The sequence below is a fragment of the Sceloporus occidentalis genome, unplaced genomic scaffold (assembly GCF_023333645.1).
Source record: "Sceloporus occidentalis isolate IW3139 unplaced genomic scaffold, rSceOcc1.0.p SCAF_112, whole genome shotgun sequence".
In the NCBI taxonomy this organism is placed as follows: Eukaryota; Metazoa; Chordata; class Lepidosauria; order Squamata; family Phrynosomatidae; genus Sceloporus; species Sceloporus occidentalis.
Genome location: NW_028317092.1, coordinates 175294 through 199471, shown reverse-complemented (window position 1 = coordinate 199471; position 24178 = coordinate 175294). Strand labels below are relative to the sequence as shown.

The window sequence follows — 24178 nt, the reverse complement described above, 5'->3', positions numbered from 1 at the left end:
AATAAAATATATACATTTGCAAACTTTCCAAAAGTTAAATATTTAGAAAATGCATACTTAAATTTATGTTATACACAGTAATATGTATATGTCTTGCTGTTAATGAGTTACCTTTGGGAAATAAGTACATAGATACATTTTACACTAGAAGACCCAAAATAACATGTGGCTGGTAATTGCCTTTTTTAAATTTGGTTGGGTATTTGTTGATTGCAAATGGCATAAATTGAATAGCATTATTTTCTTTGTTATGCCCATTAAAACAAAGTTTGCTAATGAATACTTTTCTTTTAGTGGGAGTGTGTAAACCTCTTGACGACAATTGAGGGCACATCACGCAAAAACATTCAGTTAGCAACAATTGATGTGCCAGGACCGCCATGGCTTTAAACGGGTGTAGAAAGTGTTCTTCATTCGCTTTCTGCACCCAAACGGTGTTGCTGTATGTTGAGGTATTCAGCAACACTGAGATCGGCATCAGGGGCCATGCATGGCCCCTGGGGCAGAGGCGTATCTACTGAAAATAGCGCATATGGCAAGCACTGAAATTGCGCCCCTGTCCAAATATCTAAAACCCATTTACTAGCCCCTGCTGCCCATATATATATATATATAAATATTAGTCCCTGCTGCCGATAGATCAACACACAAACCCAGATCAATTGAAATTCACTTGTGATCTCAGCACTGAAGGAATATATACCCTCCCCCCCTACCCACTATATACCCTCCCCCCTACCCACTATATACCCTCTCCCCCCCTACCCACTATATATCCTCTCCCCCCCTACCCAATATATATATCCTCTCCCCCCTACCCAATATATATCCTCTCCCCCTACCCACTATATATCCTCTCCTCCCCTACCCACTATATATCCTCTCCCCCCTACCCACTATATACCCTCTCCCCCCTACCCACTATATACCCTCTCCCCCCCACCCACTATATACCCTCTCCCCCCCACCCACTATATACCCTCCCCCCCCACGCACTATATACCCTCCCCCCCACGCACTATATACCCTCTCCCCCCACCCACTATATACCCTCTCCCCCCCACCCACTATATACCCTCTCCCCCCCTAGCCACTATATACCCTCTCCCCCCACTATATACCCCCCCTACCCACTATATACCCTCCCCCCCTACCCACTATATACCCTCCCCCCCTACCCACTATATACCCTCCCCCCTACCCACTATATACCCTCCCCCCCTACCCACTATATACCCTATATATACAATGCTGCTGTCATCCTGCACTCGCCGGTGCCCTCTGCTTTACTGCTGGGCGCCGAAATATGATGTCATATTACGGCGCTCAGCATGAAATGCCGGCACCGGCACCAGGACCGGAGGTAGAGGCCTCGTGGAGGAGAATGAGGGGCGCCGAGCGGTTGCTTGGCGCCCCTCTCTCTCCTCCGCATCAAAAAAAAAAAAGTTTGCGTTTGAAAGCCGCTCACTGGTGCCCCCTTCAAATGGCGCCTATGGCACGAGCCATAGGTGCCATACCCTAGATACGCCTCTGCCCTGGGGTGTCAACAATCAATGGTGTCGCTTAAATGTCTTTATAGCAGGACATTCAGCGACACAACACCCAACCGCCAATGCAAGAGTTTGCTACTCACAAGATGTTGGTGCGTAAAGAGGTTGGCAAGGTTTCCAAGAGGATCTCTCCAGACCCTCCTGAGAACTCTGGCTCCCGTTGCAAGTTGAATACAGGTACTGCATTTAACCAAGCAAGTCAATGGAGCCCAGCTTCGTAATCACAATGTAATTAGTAAAAAAATATATAAAAAATATAAAAGAAAAAAAATGTTTAAAAAATAAATAAAAAAAACATGTAAAAATAATTTTCCACTGATGTCGCCATCAGGGGAACCTTCCCGTTCCAAATTTTTTTTTCAAAAAAGGCCAAAAAATATATACGGTATCTCACAAAAGTGAGTACACCCCTCACATTTTTGTAAATATTTTATTATATCCTTTCATGTGACAACATTGAATAAATTACACTCTGCTACAATGTAAAGCAGTGAGTGTACAGCCTGTCTTATTCCCATCAAAATAACTCAACACACAGCCATCAATGTCTAAACCTTGGCAACAAAAGTGAGTACACCCCTAAGTGGGCCCAATTAGCTAGTGTTACAAGGTCTCAGGTGTGAATGGGGAGCAGTTGTGAAATTTGGTGTTATCGCTCTCACTCTCTCATACTGGTCACTGGAAGTTCAACGTGGCGCCTCATGACAAAGAACTTTCTGAGGATCTGAAAAAAATTGTTGCTCTACATAAAGATATCCTAGGCTATAAGAAGATTGCCAAGACCCTGAAACTGAGCTGCAGCACGGTGGGCAAGACCATACAGCGGTTTCACAGGACACGTTGCACTCGCAGGCCTCGCCATGGTCGACCAAAGAAGTTGAGTGCACGTGCTCAGCGTCATATCCAGAGGTTGTATCTGGGAAATAGACTTATGAGTGCTGCCAGCATTGCTGCAGAGGTTGAAGGGGTGGGGGTCAACCTGTCAATGCTCAACCCATACACCGCACACTGCATCAAATTGGTCTGCCCAGAAGGAAGCCTTTTCTAAAGATGATGCACAAGAAAGCCTGCAAACAGTTTGCTGAAGACTAAGGACATGGATTACTGGAAACCATGTCCTGTGGTCTGATGAGACCAAGATACATTTATTTGGTTCAGATGGTGTCAAGCGTGTGTGGCAGCAACCAGGTGAGGAGTACAAAGACAAGTGTGTCTTGCCTACAGTCAAGCATGGTGGTGGGAATGTCATGGTCTGGGCCTGCATGATCCCCTCCCTTCAGAGACTGGGCTGCAGGGCAGTATTCCAACATGATAATGATTCCAATCACACCTCCAAGAAGACCATTGCCTGGGGGAGCGCAAGGTCTCTTACATCCACCAGCTCCATGATGTCGTCATGGAGGAGTGGAAGAGGACTCCAGTGGCAACCTGTGAAGCTCTGGTGAACTCCATGCCCAAGAGGGTTAAGGCAGTACTGGAAAATGATGGTGGCCACACAAAATATTGACACTTTGGGCCCAATTTGGACATTTCCACTTAAGGGTGTACTCACTTTTGTTGTTTAGACATTAATGACTGTGTGTTGAGTTATTGTGAGGGGACGGCAAATTTACACTGTTATACAGACTGTACACTCGCTACTTTACATTGTAGCAGAGTGTCATTTCTTCAGTGTAGTCACATGACAAGATATAACAAAATATTTAGAAAAATGTGAGGGGTGAGAGATATTTGTGAGATACTGTATATAAAAAATATTTTCATGAGCATGGGGTGTCTACTTTTAAAATTAACACAGGGGGAAGGAGGACCACATGTCAAATTTCCAATGTGAAAAATGCACATGTCCCAAATGTGGCCTTTTAGCCCCCAAACAACCCGACAAACCCATGCATGTGGGGGTATGACTGTACTCAGGAGGTTTTACTGAATATATATTCGGGTGTTCTGTGACAGCGACATATACTAGGTCCTGTATGTTCATACCTGAAGTAAAATCTGTGTGAAAAAAAATGACTGGTAGTAGAATTAGTGCATGGAAAGAGTTAAAATATTAGCATTTGAAATACCCTAGGGTGTCTAGTCCTCAGAAAATATGGTTTGGTGGAGTTAATTGCATTGGCCAGCTTCAAAGATACCCTAAATAGCACATGGGGAAGAATTAACAGATTTGGAAAAAATGGTTTTGAAATAGCAAAATCCTACTTGTACTTATTGCCCCATAACGTGCAGAAAAATAATGAAAATTAGGAAAGAAGAAAATTACAGTTAAACACGAGCACCACAGAAATGTTAACACGAAGGGTACAAAAAATAAAATCAGCCATTATCCCGAAGGGGTTAAACATATCTCTTTGTATTTGTAAATACTATTATGCATTTTATAAAAGCATATGGCTCGACAGAGATCTGATGATGCACCTGTGTGAAAGAAGTTGCCATTTTTAGTTAAACTATCCTGCCTCACAGTCCAAAAGCTGGATATGTATATATGAGAAAACAAACAGGTATAACTTCATGCAGTTTATCTAAGTTTTAAATACCGTATTTGCTCGATTATAAGACGACCCTGCTTATAAGACGACCCCCCAAATCTGAATATTAATTTAGGAAAAAAAGAAAAAGCCTGAATATAAGACGACCCTATAGGAAAAACGTTTTACCAGTAAATGTTAATTCATGTAAACTATTTTTTTTAATAAAAGCTATGATTGAGAAAAATATTTTGGTTTTATTTCCTTCTATTTTCCAACCTGTCCCCCAGTTATGCACATCTGCCCCAGAAATGCCTTATACCCCTATATGCCACTGTGCCCCATGATATGCCTTTTAACCCTATATGCCACTGTGCCCCATGATATGCCTTTTGACCCCCTATGTGCCACTCTGCCTCCAGAAATGCCTTATACCCCTATATGCCACTCTGGCATTTAGAGGGTTAAAAGGCATATTATGGGGAAGAGTGGCATCTAGGGAGGTTTAAGGCATTCAGGAGGCAGAGTGGCATATAGAGGGTTAAAAAGGCATTTCTGGAGGCAGAGTGGCATTAAGGGGGTTAAAAGGCATTTCACAGAGCACTCTGCCTCCAGAAATGCCTTATGCCCCCCATTTAACACTCCCCCCCCCAAACTTACCGGTGCTTCTAACTTCCTTGTCATGTAGCCGGGGCAGCATTTAGATCCCACGCACTTACGCTGCAGCCGGAAGGAGGCGTGGCTAGCAGCGGGGGTTGTCTGCGTCCATCGCGCAGACCTTCCCCGACTGTCAGAGATCAGTCACCGGCACCGGTGTGGGAACTCTGATCTCTGACAGTCGGGGAAGGTCTGCGCGATGGACGCAGACAACCCCTGCTGCTAGCCACACCTCCTTCCTGCTGCAGCGGAAGTTGTCTACGCGAATCGCGTAGACATCTACACGCTGCCCCAGCTACACACCGGGGACTCAGAAGTACCGGTAAGTGGGGCGGGGGGGTGGGAGACAGGAGGATCCAGCTGCGGGGGATCTGGATCTTAGTCGTCTTATAGTCAGACCTATTTGAGGTCTGATTATAAGACGACCCCGATTATAAGACGAGGGGTATTTTTAATCGTCTTATAATCGAGCAAATACGGTAATCTGTTCTGAACCAATTAACGTTAAAATGAAACACTATTGTGTTCAATAAAATGAGATGGTGAAACACTTATCTAGCTCTGATATCTAGCTCTATGTAACTCGTTTTATATATATACCTGGCAACCAGTTGCACCTGGCTTCTTTAAACAAATGACAACTTTTTTTGTGTCGCTGTATTGCATGATCTAGGTGTTTTGTGCACTTTGCGCACTTTCTATAAAAAATATATATACATTTTTTAGAAAAAGAAAGATGCCATCTTTACTGTCAATCAAAGGAAATCGGTGATGTTGTGTATATGAAGAGAGTAGCACATGATGGAACACTCTGCTCATACAAAGACTCTCATAGCATTTGTGTTCGAGGTGAATGTCTGGTAAGTAATTCAAATGTTATAGAATTGATATTAAGAGAATGCTTACAATGTACAGTGTCTAAAAGGAAGGGTTATGAAACCCATTCATATCTATATTGCTAAGGCAAGGTACTATTTGATTATGCTGTTTAAATGTATAGTTAGGGCCGGCCTTAGGGGTGTGCGAAGGTGGCAGGGAGAGGAGGAGAGAAAGGGGCGCTGAGTGGTCGCACATGAAAAAGTTTTTAGCAACCGCTCGGCCCCCTTTGTCTCCTCTGCTCCGGTGGGAGTTCGAGGCATTGTTTGCGGTGCGGCGCTTCATGGTGAGCCCTGGAATATGACGTATAAATATGACAAAGAATACAAAAAAGTGAAGTGCAATATTCTAATTAAATATAAGTATTACACCTTCTGGTGAAGTGGTGCTGCAAAAACACAGGAACAAACTCCCCAAAATGTTCCAAATTAAATACAATCAAAACCACACAAGTGTCTGCACACCCAAATAATGAGTGAGTAAATTATATGTGCAACACAAAAATAATATGTACAAAGATACCCTTCCAGCGAGAGTTCCCACACACAGTATCCAAAAGGTTCATATATAAAAGGAAGAGAAAAAAGAAAGAAAAAAAAATTATGGTGTAGTATATCAAAGTACGTCTTTAGGTCTCTAGGTAGGCAGCGGAGGGGAGTAGGTAAAAACGATAATTTTAATGTATAAAAGAAAGGCAAACTTGTTGTCCTCCTTTCGGATGTTACAGAGTCCAGGCTTCAAACTTCGTAGCAGCCGTCTTAGTCCTCTGATCCACGTAATGCTACTCCTCCTCCCAATGTCGTCAACACGCACTACGCGTTTCGCTTATCGCTTCATCTGGTGCATCGGAGGACAACAAGTTTGCCTTTCTTTTATACATTAAAATTATCGTTTTTACCTACTCCCCTCCGCTGCCTACCTTCTTTATCTACAAGTACCAGTGTGGGATAAAGAAACTCCTAAGGAGACCACTACATTCTATGTATGGGCATATTTATGCTCTTTAAATTGTAAGGGTCCGATCTGCTTAATAGTGTTTTTTTAAAGACATACTTTGATATACTACACCATAATTTTTTTCTTTCTTTTTTCTCTTCCTTTTATATATGAACCTTTTGGATACTGTGTGTGGGAACTCTCGCTGGGTATCTTTGTACATATTATTTTTGTGTTGCACATATAATTTACTCACTTATTATTTGGGTGCGCAGACACTTGTGTGGTTTTAAATATGACAAAGAGACTGAGGCCTCATGCTCCCACCACATGACTTCACCAGGGTAAGTGAACTGCAAAGGGGGGGTAGATAGTAAGAAGGAGGGAGAGCGGATAGATAGTAAGAAGGGGGGAGAGGGGATAGATAGTGAGAAGGGTAGTAGAGGCAGTAGACAGTGAGTAGGGGGGAAGTGGGTAGATAGTGAGAAGGGGAGGAGATTAAGAGAAAGGGAGGAGAGGGGGTAGATAGTGAGAAGGGGGAAGTGATGGTGAGAAAGGGGTTAGTAGGAATCTTAAAAGAAAGAGTGAGAATGAGTAAGATAATGAATGAAGTATTGTGTGGATGAATTGTGTGAATGCGTGAGAGAATAAATGAATTCATGTGTGGATGAATTGTGTGAATGTGCGAGATAATAAATTTATGTCTGTATCAATTGTGTGAATATGGGAGAGAATGAATGAATAAATGTGTGGATACATTGAGCGATAATTAATGAATTAATGTGTGGATGAATTGCGTGAATGAATTGTGAGAATGTATTAAAGAATATGTGTAAATGATTTGTGTGAATGAGTGAGAGAATGAATAATTGTGTGAAGGAATTGTGTAAATGGCAGAGTGAATGAGTGAGTGACTGTATACGTGTTTTGTGTGTATCATAGATGTATAAGTGATTTGGGGAAAGGCAAAGATGGCACAAGCAGGGTGTTTGAGCTTTAGGGACCAAGATGGCATGGACAGGGTGTTTATGGGACAAAAATGGCACAGGCAAGGGTGTTTATGGGACAAAGATGGCACAGGGCAGGCTGTTTGGGGACAAAGATGGCTTAGGCTGGGTTGTAATTTGTGTGTGTAATCTGGGTGCTGGTCAAGTTCTATGTGGATATCGGGGCTGGTTTTCGGGTGTGCAACCTGTGATCTATGCCGGTAATTTAGGTATAGACCTTTAATGCTGAGTTTATATGTGATTTCCAGTTGATCTATACCTGCAAAGCCAAATTTGTGTTATTCTGTTGATCTATATCTGATATGCTATGTTTCCATATATTTTTTTTCTGTAGACCTGGGTTTGTATATCATATTTAGTTGATCTATACCTTCAGTGCTGAGTTTACATGTGATCCCCAGTTGATCTATACCTGCAAAGCTGGGTTTGTGTGTTTTTCTGTTGGACTATACCTGCAATGCTATACACGCAAGTGTTGTTTATGTGATCTATACCTGAACTACAGGGAGGAAGGAAAAGAGGTGTGGGATAGTGAATGAGGGGACAAAGGGATGATTACGGGGGAGAGGACCTTTCAAAGTCACGGTAGTGTCAGAAGAAGGGAATACTGTACTGACTCTTACAGACTTGCCCTAATCTGCAGTCAGTGTGGCCAATTTTTTTTTTTGGTGTGGGAGCGGAGGGAGTGATTGCATGCTAGGGTGCGTGGAGGGAGTGCAAAGGAAATAATTGCCTAGGATCCAATTTTTTTGTTACAAAGATTTATGTAAGGTTCATTATTGTTACCAGTGTTTCCAGTTATATATTATTGTACTTGTTTGCACTTGCACATACATTTCTAATTAAAACTAGTTGTTTGTTACAAGATTTTTTTTCCCTTTCTTTTTTGGCGAGGGGGCAGAGAATTAGTCTGCACAGGGCACCTGAACACCTAAGGCCGGCCCTGTGTATAGTTCTTTCCTGTTTAATGCATTGTAATTAGACTTGGGCACCAGGGGGCTCTTCGTGTTCGTCTTCGTGCTCGTCTTCGGGGAAAAAAAAATCTTCGTATTCCGCGAATATTCGCCCGTTCCTGTCTTCTCTTCGGGCGAATATTCGCGGACATTCTTCGTGTTCGTTTAATCTTCGTTTTCCTCCTGGTTGCCTAGCAGGGGTTAATACGGGGTTAATAACACATCACAGCAGCAGCAGCTGCCGTGAAGGTACGTGTGTGCAGCTCTATTGGTCGTTTCGGCAGGGGGCTGGTCTGGCATCAACGAGTGAATTGCAGAACTGCAGAATGCACTTCATTCGTTGATGGCAGGCGAGCCCCCTGCCGAAACGACCAATAGAGTTGCACACACATACCGAGGTGTACTGTCCATAGATGTTTAATAAAAGAATAGGGAATATTTTACATTTTTAAATTGATTTTGGACCACTTTACATGCCTAACATTTGCTACCTATTTACAATGGCATACTTTGCAACAACCCAACTTACTTATTGGACAGGACTGGAAAATAGCAGGACTGTCCACCAAAATCTTGGGTGTGTTGGCAGGTATGCTGATGGAAAAATGTTGGACAAGAACTAAAAAATAGCTTAGGGTTAATGTACGGTTATGTTTAAGATTAGTAGCAGTGCACTGGTTTGGTTAAAGATGGATTATGTCTAAATAATAATAATTTAATTTTAATGTTTTTTTTAAAAAAAAAATAGGGGTTTATTTAAATGTATTTTAAAGTTAGATTTATTATTTAGTACTTGATTATATTTATTAAATGTTTATAGTAGCGTTACCTACCGAGCTATAACTACCTATGTGTATTTGCATTTTGCATACCTAGTTTAGCTAAATTAGATGGGACAGGACTGGAAAAAAGCAGGACTGTCCCTGAAAAAGTTGGGTCTGTTGGCAGGTATGTGGATGGAAAAATGTTATAGGGTGAAGTGTGAGTTATAGTGTTAATGTAATGCTATTAGTGAGTGAAGGCCAGGGCAAATAACAAGGAAAAGGTCCTTGTGTTTTGTGCATTGTAAGTGTGTGTGTATGTGTGTTATGTGTGATGTCACTGTGTGTTATATGTGTTATATGTGTTATTGTGTGTGTTATGTTTGGTTGGTTGTGTATCAGAAGGAAAATAATGAAATGGAAAAGGAAATGGGAAAGGCAAATGAGTGGGCAATTGGCGACCCGCTCACCTGTTTCACCCCAGGGCAAAGCACCCAAACACTGTCAGTCTTAGACGTTTGGCAGCAGACTTCCAGAGCTCAGACACAAGGCCCTAGCGTAAGCTGGCCACTCCGGCGGAGGTAGCAGGCGTTGCCACACCGCAAACAGAGGCAGCCAGGGGGGAGAAACTGCCCTTACCATTAGGGACATTTTGGGCATGACTCTAGCCAGGAAGTGAACTGGCAGAGAAGAGATGCTGGCACCACCACCAGCAGCAGCATTGAAAAGGCGAATGAGTGGGCAATTGGCGACCCACTCACCTGTTTCACCCCAGGGCAAAGCACCCAAACACTGTCAGTCTTAGACGTTTGGCAGCAGACTTCCAGAGCTCAGACACAAGGCCCTAGCGTAAGCTGGCCACTCCGGCGGAGGTAGCAGGCGTTGCCACACCGCAGACAGAGGCAGCCAGGGGGGAGAAACTGCCCTTACAATTAGGGACATTTGAGGCATGACACTAGCCAGGAAGCGAACTGGCAGAGAAGAGATGCTGGCACCACCACCAGCAGCAGCATTGAAAAGGCGAATGAGTGGGCAATTGGCGACCCACTCACCTGTTTCACCCCAGGGCAAAGCACCCAAACACTGTCAGTCTTAGACGTTTGGCAGCAGACTTCCAGAGCTCAGACACAAGGCCCTAGCGTAAGCTGGCCACTCCGGCGGAGGTAGCAGGCGTTGCCACACCGCAAACAGAGGCAGCCAGGGGGGAGAAACTGCCCTTACCATTAGGGACATTTTGGGCATGACTCTAGCCAGGAAGCGAACTGGCAGAGAAGAGATGCTGGCACCACCACCAGCAGCAGCATTGAAAAGGCGAATGAGTGGGCAATTGGCGACCCACTCACCTGTTTCACCCCAGGGCAAAGCACCCAAACACTGTCAGTCTTAGACGTTTGGCAGCAGACTTCCAGAGCTCAGACACAAGGCCCTAGCGTAAGCTGGCCACTCCGGCGGAGGTAGCAGGCGTTGCCACACCGCAGACAGAGGCAGCCAGGGGGGAGAAACTGCCCTTACAATTAGGGACATTTTGGGCATGACTCTAGCCAGGAAGCGAACTGGCAGAGAAGAGATGCTGGCACCACCACCACCAGCAGCAGCATTGAAAAATGGGAAAGGCGAATGAGTGGGCAATTGGCGACCCACTCACCTGTTTCACCCCAGGGCAAAGCACCCAAACACTGTCAGTCTTAGACGTTTGGCAGCAGACTTCCAGAGCTCAGACACAAGGCCCTAGCGTAAGCTGGCCACTCCGGCGGAGGTAGCAGGCGTTGCCACACCGCAGACAGAGGCAGCCAGGGGGGAGAAACTGCCCTTACCATTAGGGACATTTGATTCATGACACTAGCCAGGAAGCGAACTGGCATCGAAGAGACACTGGCACCACCACCAGCAGCAGCAGCAGAATTGGGAAAGGCGAATGAGTGGGCAATTGGCGACCCACTCACCTGTTTCACCCCAGAGCAAAGCATCCAAACACTGTCAGTCCTTGGCGTTTGGGAGCGGACTTCCAGAACTCAGACACAAGGCCCTAGCGTAAGCTGGCTACACCGGCGGAGGTAGCAGGCGTTGCCACACCGCAACAAGTGCAACCAGGGGGGAGAAACTACCCTTACCATCAGGGACATTCGAGGCATGACACTAGCCAGGAAGCGAACTGGCATTGAAGAGAGACACTGGCACCACCACCAGCAGCAGCAGAATTGGGAAAGGCGAATGAGTGGGCAATTGACGACCCGCTCACCTGTTTCACCCCAGGGCAAAGCATCCAAGCACTGTCAGTCCTTGGCGTTTGGGAGCAGACCTACAGAACTCAGACACAAGGCCCTAGCGTAAGCTGGCTACACCGGCGGAGGTAGCAGGCGTTGCCACACCGCAGCAAGTGCAACCAGGGGGGAGAAACTACCCTTACCATCAGGGACATTCGAGGCATGACACTAGCCAGGAAGCGAACTGGCATTGAAGAGAGACACTGGCACCACCACCAGCAGCAGCAGAATTGGGAAAGGCGAATGAGTGGGCAATTGACGACCCGCTCACCTGTTTCACCCCAGGGCAAAGCATCCAAGCACTGTCAGTCCTTGGCGTTTGGGAGCAGACCTACAGAACTCAGACAGAAGGCCCTAGCATAAGCTAGCTACACCGGCGGAGGTAGCAGGCGTTGCCACACCGCAGCAAGTGCAACCAGGGGGGAGAAACTACCCTTTCCATTAGGGACATCTGAGGCATGATTTCAGCCAGGAAGCGAACTGGCAAAAGATACTGGCACCACCACCAGCAGCAGCGTTGGAAACGGAAAAAGGTGAATGAGTGGGCAATTGACGACCCACTCACCTGTTTCACCCCAGGGCAAAGCATCCAAAGACTGTCAGTCCTAGGCGTTTGGGAGCGGACTTACAGAGCTCAGACACTAGGCCCTAGCGTAAATTGGCTACACCAGCGGAGGTAGCAGGCATTGCCACACCGCAGCAAGTGCAACCAGGGGGAGAAACTACCTTAAACATTAGAGAGAAAAAATTTAACTTTCCAAGCTAAGAGCTGGGTAACCCAATTTGGGCAGATTGAATTTAAGAAAGGCAATCTGCTCCATCAGATGAGGTGCCATGCGTGAGCGCTGTGGACTCAGTATGTTTCCAGTCATAGAAAACACGCGCTCACTTTGAACAGTGGTTGGCGGACATGATAGAAGCTGCTGCGCAACCCATGAGAGTGCAGGCCACACACTCTTCTTTTCATCCCAGTAGCTAAGAGGATCAACATTAGGAGCAGAAGGAACTTCACAGAGGTAAAGTTTGACCATTTCAGCAGCACTACTCTCCTTTCTGCTGCTAGCTCTGTCAGATGGTCCAACTATACTGCCAAGTGCCTCTTCCCAAAACGCAGCTGCTCCACTCAGCTGTGTTGTGCTGCTTGTGGCACTGCTGCTGATGCTGCTGCTAGGGGTAGCAGACCACATCATCTCTTCCTCCTCCTGCACCTCACCCTCCTCGGACAGCATTCCCATTTTACGCTGCCAGTCACGCACCTTGTTGACCAATTGCTCCCGGTAGCTACTGAGAACATTGAATTTCAAAGCTAGCTTTCCCTTAATTCTTGGATCACAAAGGCACGCTAGCATCATTTCGGGACTCTCTTCCATTCGCTTGCGAAGGTGTACTTTTAGCAGATCCTTCAGCTTCCTGACTATGGCTGCTACGTCAGGATGTAGAGTGCCACCTTGAACAGCCTCACGGTTTCCAAGGAACACATCCATCTTGCTGCCTAGATGGGAGAACACAGGGATTACCTGGGCCAGACTGGCAGTGTTTGAGCTTAAATTTTCTGTGGCATCCCTGAATGGTTTAAGGACTGCCACTAGCTGGGCGATCACTGTCCAATCCTCCCTATTCAATGGAGAGGTAATCCCAATATTGTGCTCTGAGGCAAGATTATGGATTGCCCTCTGCTGCTCCAAAATCCTCTCTAGCATGTCTAACGTGGAGTTCCACCGTGTACTGACATCCTGATGTAGGCAGTGTACGGGAAGACCTGACCTCGCCTGCTCTTCCCTCAAAAGTTGGCTAGCCTTAACACTATGGTGAAAGTGCCCAGCGATCTTTCTGCAGCGGGACAGAACTACTGCTGCCACATTAGTTCCTTCTGACATTGCTGCCTTCACTACAAGATGGATGATGTGGGCTGCACAGCGCACACCAACAATATGACCATCTCGCAGCGCTTTCACCATATTGGCACCTCCGTCAGTTACCACAAAACCAACTTCAACATTGGTGCCCGCCTCTGCTCCCACCCAAAGGCTAAACATTTTCCTAATCGCATGCAGAATATTTTGGGAAGTGTGCTTTTCATCCATCACTTCTGCATGGAGAAGGAATGATCGGTAGCCTGCTGCAGCAACTTCCTTAGACACACCGGGCTGCCACCAGTGTGCTGTCAAAGAAAGAAAGGCATGCTGGGCGCTAGGTGCACTCCACAAATCTGTAGTGAAATGAACACACTGACCAGCAGCCTTGGAAAGCTCCTCTTTCACTGCTGCAACACAGGACCGATACAGCGAGGGGACAATGTTCCTGCTGAAAGTGGAACGTGACGGAACTGTGTATTGTGGAGCCACAGCCGCCATCAATTGTTTGAAAGGCTCCCCTTCAATCATGGAGAAGGATGCCCCTCCAACAGCAATGAACTGACCAATAAGTCGCGTTACTTTATTGGCCTGCTGTTTGGGCATCGTTCTCTTGGAGTGGAATGCCCCAAATTCTTCCAGGGTGGGCTGGGCATGCAGTGCTCCAACCTGCCTTGGTCTCTGGCTGCCAGCACTAGTTGCTGCTGCTGCTGCTGCTGCTGCTATTGGCTCAGAAGAAGAAGCTGTTGGGGTTTTTCCACGGCCACCAGCTATGCTGCCTGCACTAAGTTTTACCTCTGCATCTTTCCCCAATAGCACAGCGTTGTGTTGAGTGCTGAGGTGATGCTTCATGCTAGCACTGGTAAAATGGCCAGACACTTTCCCTCTGCTTATTAGCTTCCCACAATGTTTGCACTTTCCATAGCGCCCTTCTTCAACATTTTCAAAGTGCTCCCAAATTGGGGCGCGCATAGCCTTGGAGTGTGCCTTGGGTGCTGCTCTTACTGCTCGGGGTGGATGAACAGAGGCAGAACTAGTGGTGGTGGGACTGGTGGTAACAGTACTGGCCATAGTGGGACTGCTAATTGCTTTAGATTTGCTAGGTTTTGCTGCTGCTGCTGGTGGTGGTGATGGTGATGATCGTAGCGGAGAAGGTGGAGGCTCAGGGGAAAATTGTGCACTAGTCATTTGGACACTGCTCCCTGAGGAATCTGATTCCTGACCACTCATCTCCTCTACTTCCTCTGGCTCATAGTCTAGCTCTTCATTAGCCAGATCGAATGGAATTCCTGCTAGGCTGGAGCTAAGACTGATATCGTCGTGAGACTCGTGACTAGTAGTAGTGCGAGCAGGAAGAATAGACTCTGCACTTGGCCTCTCAGTCTCAGGCTCCTCTGCTACCTCGCTAGGTGGAGTTCCACTATGTGTAGCCCTCTCTCTAACTGTCTTTACAAAAATTTTGTAAGGACTTGGTGGCTTGCTAGAGGTACTAGGAGGACATGGCGTGGCGGTACCAGTGGGAACAGTAGGCGCAGCACTAGTGGTGGTAGAGGCGGGGGTGGTGGTGGTGGTGGTTTTCCCTACAAAGGAATGAGATCGCTTTGGTTTGGGACCCCTCTGAGTCTTGCTGCTAATTTGGCTCTGCTTGGTACCTTGCATGCTGCTGGTGGATGGGGAAGATGCTGCTTGGGGCAAAAGGCACTTCTTTTTAGTCACTGGGCTGGTACTACTTGTGCTACCCTTTAACTTTGAACGTGCTTCTGGTGCTTTAGGCTTTCCGTAAAAAACCATAGAGCTTGTGGGCCTAGCCGCACTACTACTGCCTGCTTTTGGTGCCTTTCCTTTACTTGATGATCCTTCAAGCAATGCTTCCCCAAATGATAAGCGAGAGCTTGGCCTACTTGGCCGACTAGACTGACGCAAAGGCTGCATCTTAGAGCTGGTGGTGGTGCTGGTGGTGGTGCTGGTGGTGGTGGTGGTGGTGGTAGATGGAGCTTGTCCCTCCTTAGTCCCAAAAGGAGGATCCATTTCAAATTTTGTGTTGTGTGTGTAGTGTAGTGTAGTGTAGTGTAGTGTAGTGTTTAAAAAACTATAAAAAAAAAAATAAAAAAATAAAAATAAAAAAAAGGAAAAACGAATTAAAGACAAAAAAATTAGAGGAAGTTCTCTTCAGTGCTACTGCTTAAAAAGTAAAACTATGCACTACTGCACTGTGCTGTGTGCAATCTGCCAAAATCCTAAAGTTATTGAAATTATTAACTCAAGATTAACTATTTAATAACTAGCAGTATTTTATTTTTAATTTGAATTTACACGGACCTAAGAGCTTAGCCTACCACTATGCTAGCCTAAAGCTATATTTCCTTACTATAAGTCTACCTCTAGGCAGACGCTCTCAAACCCACTAAGCTAAAGTGAGGTTAAATCAGATTCAGTATATGATTTATTAATTAATATTAAGTTATATAATATTAATAGATTAGAACTAATTTACTTATATATTATGTATTATAGATAGAAGAATATAGATTATGAATTAGAATTTAGAATTAGAATTACTTATATTATAGATTATGAATTAGAATATTATTATTTATAATATATTATAGATTAAGATTAAAGAAGATTAGAATTATTTTAGTACTACAGCTAGTAGCTTGAAGCTTTGCTTAGTACAGCTCGTCACAGTCAATTTTTCTTGAAAAGAATTAGAAATAAAATAAAATGTCACAGCAAAACAGTTATCTTCACTGCTTGCTGCACTCACTAGCCCAACAAGTTCACTTCACTGATGGACTGAGGTGAGCAAAACACTAAGGGTACTTTTAATAAAATTGAAATAAAATGTAAAATAAATGAGAAAATCTTTGCAAAACAGTTAACGTCACTGCTTGCTGATCAAAAAAAAACACAGCACTTATGCGGCTGCACTCACTAGCCCAACAAGTTCACTTCACTGATGGACTGAGGTGAGCAAAACAAATGAAATAAAATGAAAGATTAATTAAGAAAAATTGACTTGGTCTCTTACTGTTGCTAAAACAAAGCACAAACTATAGAGCTGCAGCACCAGTACTAATAAGATTAGCTGAACTATACGCTAGTAGTAATTAATTAATATTATTACTTTTATTTATAGCTAATTTAATTAACTATTAAGATAAGAAAGAATTAGAGAATTATTGATATTACTGATTTTAGATTAGACACTAGTAGATGTTCTGAATGTCTACAGTACACTCTACACTAGTATACTATTACTAACTATAACTGACAAATATATATATAATTTTATAATGAATTCAATTATTAATTATATTAATTAATATTACTGATTTTAAATTAGACACTAGTAGATGAATGTCTACAGTACACTCTACACTAGTATACTATAGTATATATATATATATATGACTGACAAAAAAATATATATATATATAATATTATAATGAACTATTAAATTATAGATTCTATTAAATTGTAATTTATAAATTCTATTTAATTTATTTAAGCAGGACAGGCAATAGGCACTAGTGCCAGCCCAGGGCAAGGGCACCCCAGTGCCACTGAGGCACTGGGTGCACTGTCAACTCAACAGCACTTACACTAAAGTTGATGACAAATTAATTTTAAAAAAATTAAATTAATCAAATTATTATTATTAAATATATTAATTAAGTAGCACTGAAGTGAGGATGAAGTACACAGTGAGAAATGGCAGGCTAAGGCTTACCAGTCTCACACAGAACAGAACAATCTCTCTCTGTAACGCTCGGATGCAGCACAGCAGTGTTGCCAAAGCAGTCACAGCGAAAAATGAATGGATCTCTCAGGCAAGCTCTGGTCTTATAAAGGCGCCTTCAGAATTCAAAAAACAGCAGCACAGGCATTGGACGAGACCCTTAGCGTTACGTCACAAGAGTGAGCTGATTGGACAGACGAGGATCAGCTCACTCCTGTTTGAAATTTTGGCGGTTGCGCGGCAAAAACGAAGACGATCACGAAGAATCTTCGATTCTTCGTGATTGTGAGTCTTCGTCTTCGCCTACGGTTTGCCGGCACTGTATTCTGTTCTACGTTCCTTCGGAACGAACAAAAAAACGGCCTCTTCGTGCTCGTTTTCATGTTCGCCCGAAGACGAATGCACAAGTCTAATTGTAATACATTCCACTTACCCTTTAGCAAGTTAAGATACTATGAAACTCAAATACAGGAAGGGACAATGATAAAACATACAATTAGATTTTTGAAAGGATTTTTTTTACTAATGGAACATTCTATCTAGAATACAGTGCCTTGAAAACGTATTTGTCCTTTCACAATTCTTTCTGTTTTTGCATATTTATTTACACGTAAATGTTTCAGACCATCAACCTAATTGTATTAGACAAAAATAATCAGAGTAAACACAAAATGCGTTTTTTAAATTATTAGTTATGTTAGAGAGGGACCCTATGAGCAATTATTTCTAAAGAAATAAAGGTTAGCAAACAATGCAATAAAGCATTTGGTGAAGCAAGCAGGATGCTGGTTTGCATAGGGAGAAGCATTAGTAGCAGGAAGAGTGATCTCTGGTCAGGACTCACCTAGAGTATTGCGTACAGTTCTGGTTAATATGTATAGCTTGGAAGAAAGACGAGAGAGGCGAATACAATAGAAATATGTAAACACTTAAAAGGATTTAACAAAGTACAGGAGGCAAGCTTTACTTGAGGAACAATGTTAGAACAAGGGGTCATGGTCTAAAACAAAAGGGTCAGAGGCTTAGATGTAATGTAAGAACGTTCCACTTTAGTGAGAAAGTGGTGGATAAATGAAACAGTCTCCCAGCAGAAGTGGTGAAGGCTAATACAGTTATGGAATTTAAACAGGTGTGGGATAGACATAAAGATATCCTCACTTTAAGACCTGACCAAAGACTGTTTAAGCCCCTTACATTAGGAAGAATGGGCTGTTTAGATGGGCCGCCTGGTTCTTAATGCTGCCAATTTCTGGTTTCTATGTAAAAATCAAATAAATAGAACCTGTCTTGCAAAGTGGTGACATAGGTTTAAAAGGTTTAAAAATGCAGCGCGTGAACTAAAGGAATTATTTTATATCACGTGGATGGCCGAGTGAGTGTGTGTCGCTTATCTGGAGAACACATGGCACCAGGATGCATCCATGAAGGACCCACCTCGCAACTTATAGGACTTAAAGGATCTTCTGCTAATGTCTTGGTGAGATATACCAGAGCATAACTTCATAAGTCTATATATATATATATGTATATATATACATATCTGGGAACTCTCCGGGTTTGACTCGGAGATCCTCCGGGTCATGGGAGCGGGGTCTTGACACGTCCCGCTTCCCGCCTATTTGCCCTTTAAGACTCCGGGTAGTCTGAGTGAAGAAGTTCCCAGGTATGTATATACTGTATCTCACAAAAGTGAATACACCCCTCACATTTTTGTAAATATTTTATTAAATCTTTCCATGTGTGTAAATCTTTTCTACAATGTAAAGTAGTGAGTGTACAGCCTGTAGGGGCATCCTCAAACGGAAGGTGGGGGAGCACAAGGTCTCTAACATCCACCAGCTCCGTGATGTCGGACTCCAGTGGCAACCTGTGAAGCTCTGGTGAACTCCATGCCCAAGAGGGTTAAGGCAGTGCTGGAAAATATTGGTGGACACACAATATATTGACACTTTGGGCCCAATTTGGAGATTTCCACTTAGGGGTGTACTTTGTTTTGTTCCCAAGGTTTAGACAGTAATGGCTGTGTGTTGAGTAATGGCTGTGTGTTGTTATGCAGGCTGTACACTGACTACTTTACATTGTAGCAGAGTGTCATTTATTCAGTGTTGTCACATGAAAAGATATAATAAAATATTTACAAACGTGTGTGGGCGGGGTGTACTCACTTTTGTGAGATACTGTATATGTATATATTATTTTGGAGGGGGTCCCTTGCAACAGTGTTTCCCCAACACTAATGAGTCTTGAAGAAGAATCTCCTGCCATCAGTTCATGACCTAACGTTTATGCACATTTAGGTTATGCAGCAGTACAATGATCTGAAGCACACATTGACTAAATGGCTCAAAATAAATAACCCTTTTGGAGAGGCCTATTCAATGTCCTGACTTGAATTGGATCGAGATGCTGCAGCAGGACCTTAAAAAAGGCTCTTCATGCTTCAAAACCCTTCAATGTGGCTGAGTTAAAACAATTCTGCCATCAAGAGTGGGCCAAAATTCCTTTTATCATTGCCAGTTATCGCAAATGTTTGGTTGCAATTGCCACCAAGTGTGGCACAACCAGATATCAGGTTTAAGGGAACCCATGCGTGATATAGGTTATGATTAACTATTTACCTTTAATAAATGAAATGATCATTTAAAAGCTGCATTTTGCGTTTACACACATTGTCTTATATTAAAATTAGTTGGTTGATCGAAAACATTAAAATGTGACAGATAAGCAAAAGATAGAAGAAATCAGTAAAGGGCAAAAACGTAACTTTAAAAAAGTTTGAAAAATTATCATGGCACAAAGGTTAGCACCAATACCAAGTTGTGGGAAATCAAATTAATGGCAACATTTTTCAATATACTTAAACATCATTAAAACAAAAGATCTCATCTTCTTACTTATCCTGTTTGAACTTTGACATTTTCACCACCCCCTTCTTCATTCTTATAGCATCCATGATACAGTCCTTTCCTTGCTGAAGTCCTGCCTCTCAGGCTGTGTATTTTGCATTTAATTTGGTGTACACCAAAGCTCAGTTCAGGAGTTCCTACTCTTCTCTATCTGTATCTCATTTCATGTATTCTTTGTATTTCAGTACCATCTTTATGCTGATGATATGCTATCTACCTATCTTCTAACTAGCAGTAGACCTTTTAAGGTGTGTGGGCAGATTACTGCATTTCTCTAAAGGACAACTTTGTTGTAGCCCCAGAGTTATACTAGAGGGTCAGTTGAATATTGATTAATAGTGAAGCATGAACCCCCAACTTCTGAGGCACTCACAGTGGGACACCTTATTTGGGGCTTGGTTAGACATTGGGCTTGTGGTAGGACCATCCACATGCCTTACCTGTCCAACCTTGTGATTATTGAAGGATAGTGCTGGAATGTGATATTATAATGAGGCCAGTGAGGTATCTTGGCAAAACAGTGTTGAAAAGCAGGTCTATCTCACTTAAAGCAGTACATAATGGAGGTATGGTGAACAATTCCTACAATGTCTTCTGTATTGAGGATGAGGCGTTTAAGAGAAGAGATGCAGTGTTTGAAGTAGTAGTTATTGTGTGGGATGGAATACAAATCACACATTTTGTGTCGAGATGGAGTCTTTTGGAATATTTTGTTCCATTGTATAAATGGGCCACATGATATACCCTGGGTTTAATGTTGTCAGCCCTGCCATTTTTGAAGATAACAGGTACAAGAGGTACAACAGGGTAAGAGGTCAGGTTTGGTCAATACGTTGGGAAAGTAGTAGCAGTATAATTAATTTATATAGTATAAACATTTTTCAAATATAGTTCTATACAACGTATGAAGAAAATCTCAAATGAACCTTATGGGCATCTTATCTTGTATCTATGACAAGATATCTTTTTTACAATTGCATACATTCTTATTGGATAAATGACCTTTATTAACGATGTGAAGAACTAGATATCAAAAGTCAAAGCAGAAATAATACTTCTGTATAAAACCTCCATATTTTAAGGAACTATTTTTATGAGGAAATGTTTTATTAAATATGTAGAAATATACACATTTTATTCTTACCTGCAGAAAGTTGGTTGTGACAAAGTTATTGGCTCAACAAAAAAAGAAGATAAATGTGGAGTATGTGATGGTGATAACTCACATTGCAAGATTGTAAAAGGAACATTCACAAGGACACCTAAGAAACAAGGTAAAGTACACAAAAAGATGATTTATTGTACGATGATCAGGAAAACTTGGAGTCAAGTTCACACTTGGAATCACACCCACCCTATTGCATGTACTCTTATAGACTAGAAGAACAGTTGTGTTAAAGGTTCAAATTGTGCCCTACTATAAAAATGTGTGTCAAATGGATATTATCATAAAACTATGAAAATGGTATGATTCTGTCAGGCAATCAGCACTGATGGTTGTAATTTGTGTAGTCTATTATATAAAAATACTGTTGGTGGGTCTTAAATGATCCACTGGTGCAGTTGGAAGAGGTCATTACGCTGCCATAGCTGAAGGTGTAAGTAGGAACATTTTTTAACTTACATTTCACTTATGGCTTTCAAATATGCAAGCCCCTCACTAAATGCCTATACATTTTAAATATTGGTAGGTCACAAAGCCACTTGAAAAGTGTTGCATACCTCTAATTATACCCCTAACAACAGGAGCATTCTTCTTTGCCATTTTAAAGGTAAGGAGAAATGTTAAAATGTTAAATGATCTTCAGGATCATAGTTAGTTAAATGGTGTTTATTTTTTATTTATTTTTTTGGTAAGGACATTTGAAGATATTTGAAATTCCATCAGGTGCACGCCATTTACTCATCCACGAAATTGATGCAGCACCTCACGTCCTTGGTAAGTGTCCTAGATTACATAATTCATTTTTAAACACTTCTAAAAACTTGAAAATGTATAACTTTTAAAAAATGTTTTTATTTCTATTAAACAAAATGTAACTAAATATACATAGCCAATATTTATAATACATATCCACAAATACATAGAAAACGCTCATACATTATATTTATAGTATACCTTAAAATCTCAATATTAGTAGGTTATGTGTATGGAAAGAATAGATAAAGCATAAATAACTTGTGAAGGAAGTCCCATGCTCGTATAGCAATTTCAAAAGTTTGATTCAAGATGTCCACATTAAATATATAATGAACAACAAATAACAAACAAGAATAAACAAAAAAGGCAAAAGAAAATGGAGTTTTACCAATCCCTTTACCATATTTTTAAAATTTGTTTATTTTATTCATTTGTATTTAGTGACTTTTCTCCATAGAAGATTGATACTCTAGTTGCATTTTAATTTCTCCCCAAGAAGGCACGTTGTAGTCTTCCAATATTGAACAATACAATGCAACTAATACTAAGAGACTTTTTTAACATAGTGAATCTCTGACCAGTTTAAGGGTAGTAATGGAAGTTGAGGTATAACTTTCAAATTATCTTTGAAACATTCACTAATTATCTTACATATTTTCCTATAAAGTTTAAAATATACTTCAAAAATGACAGCCAGTGTAATGTTAAATCTTTAAATTTATCTGATGCTGAACTATCAAATTTACTTATCTTTACGGGGTTTAATAATTGGTTTATTCTTTAAATCATTAAATGGAAACAATGAATCCTGACCAATTAATGTTATGGCACATCCCATATTCTTGTTTAAGCCCTTAAAGGACAGAGCTGTATTTTAGGGCCGCAACAAAAATCAATAATAATGGATAATGAAAATCGTTGCCAACGAATTTCATTATCGATTAGTTGAATCGATTTTATCGAATATAAGATGAGGATTTTTTTCTGAAAAATACCCTTCATCTTATAATTCGACCTCAAATAGAGATCAGATAATAACACAAAAATCCAGATCCCCCGCAGCGCTACAGGGTGTCCGGATCCTCCTCCTCTGACAGCCGACGGGCCTCTGTGCGATGCGCGCAGACATCCTCCGCTACTGTCCTCCACTTCCACCAGGGCTTCTATGAAGGAGCACCAGCGTGACATGACCTTCCGGTGCTACACCATAGAAGCCCCAGCGGAAGTACCAGTGGTGGAGGTATTTCTCACACACAGGGCTGGATATAGCCAGCGAAACACACATAGCTTTAAGAGGGAGCGCACACGAACAAAAATTGTGCGTACAACCAGTAGCGTACCGAACGGGGGGGGGGCGGTCCGCTACTGGTTGTGTGCACGGCACCCCTCCAGAGACGGACAGTAATGTCCGCCGCTAGAGGTGCAGGCTCGGTTAGAGGGAGATCCTTGAACCGTCTTAAAAAAAAAAAAATCCGATCCTGCTCCCTTGCGATGTGTGCGGCAACTGATGCCAGCCTGTTCTGGCTGCCTAAGCATGATAGGAGTGAGATTGCTGTTAGCAATTATATTTTTTTGTTAAATTTTGGTGTGTTAACCACACCTTTATTAAAAGTAAGTAACACACCAAAATTGGACAGAAGAATTTGATAACAATATTAATATATATATATGATTGCTAACAGCAATCCCACTCCTATCATGCCCAAGCAACCAGTACATGCTAGAACCTGGACATGATAGGAGTGTGATAGCTGTTTATCATATATATATATATATATATATATATATATATATATATATATATATATATATATTGTTATTGATTTTTTTGTCTAATTTTGATGTGTTACTTTTAAAGGTGTGTGGGGGGGGTCATTTTCAGTTTCAGTCAAGTGAATGCTAAATTTTCAGGTCCAGAATTTTCATTTCGGTGCATATATATATATATATATATATATATTTATATAATATAATATAATATACTAGGCCAGACACTAAAGTGGTAGGCCTACACCACATCAATGTTTGGCTTAGTATATAGTGATTGGGGTTATGCTGCATTATTGTCAATGTCTGGCTCAATGTATAGTGATAGGTGTTGTGTTGTACCACGGTCAATGTGTGCCTCTGTATATAGTGATAGGTGTTATGCTGTACCACCGTCAGTGCGTGCCTCAGTATATAGTGATAGCAGTTATGCTGTATCACCCTCAATGTTTGCCTCAGTATATAGTGATAGCAGTTATGCTGTACCACTGTCAATGTTTGCCTCACTATA

General features: G+C 42.3%; 1 protein-coding gene across 1 annotated transcript in view; it reads left to right on the top strand.

Moving 5' to 3' along the window:
- LOC149282556 (A disintegrin and metalloproteinase with thrombospondin motifs 2-like) overlaps window positions 1-24178 on the top strand; it is a 241358-nt gene that overhangs the window by 154285 nt on the left and 62895 nt on the right. Inside the window, exons 13-15 of the mRNA XM_089498057.1 lie at window positions 5408-5541; window positions 21130-21253; window positions 21838-21918. Coding sequence (XP_089354183.1) covers window positions 5408-5541; window positions 21130-21253; window positions 21838-21918 — 339 coding nt within the window. The remainder of the gene's footprint in view (window positions 1-5407; window positions 5542-21129; window positions 21254-21837; window positions 21919-24178) is intronic.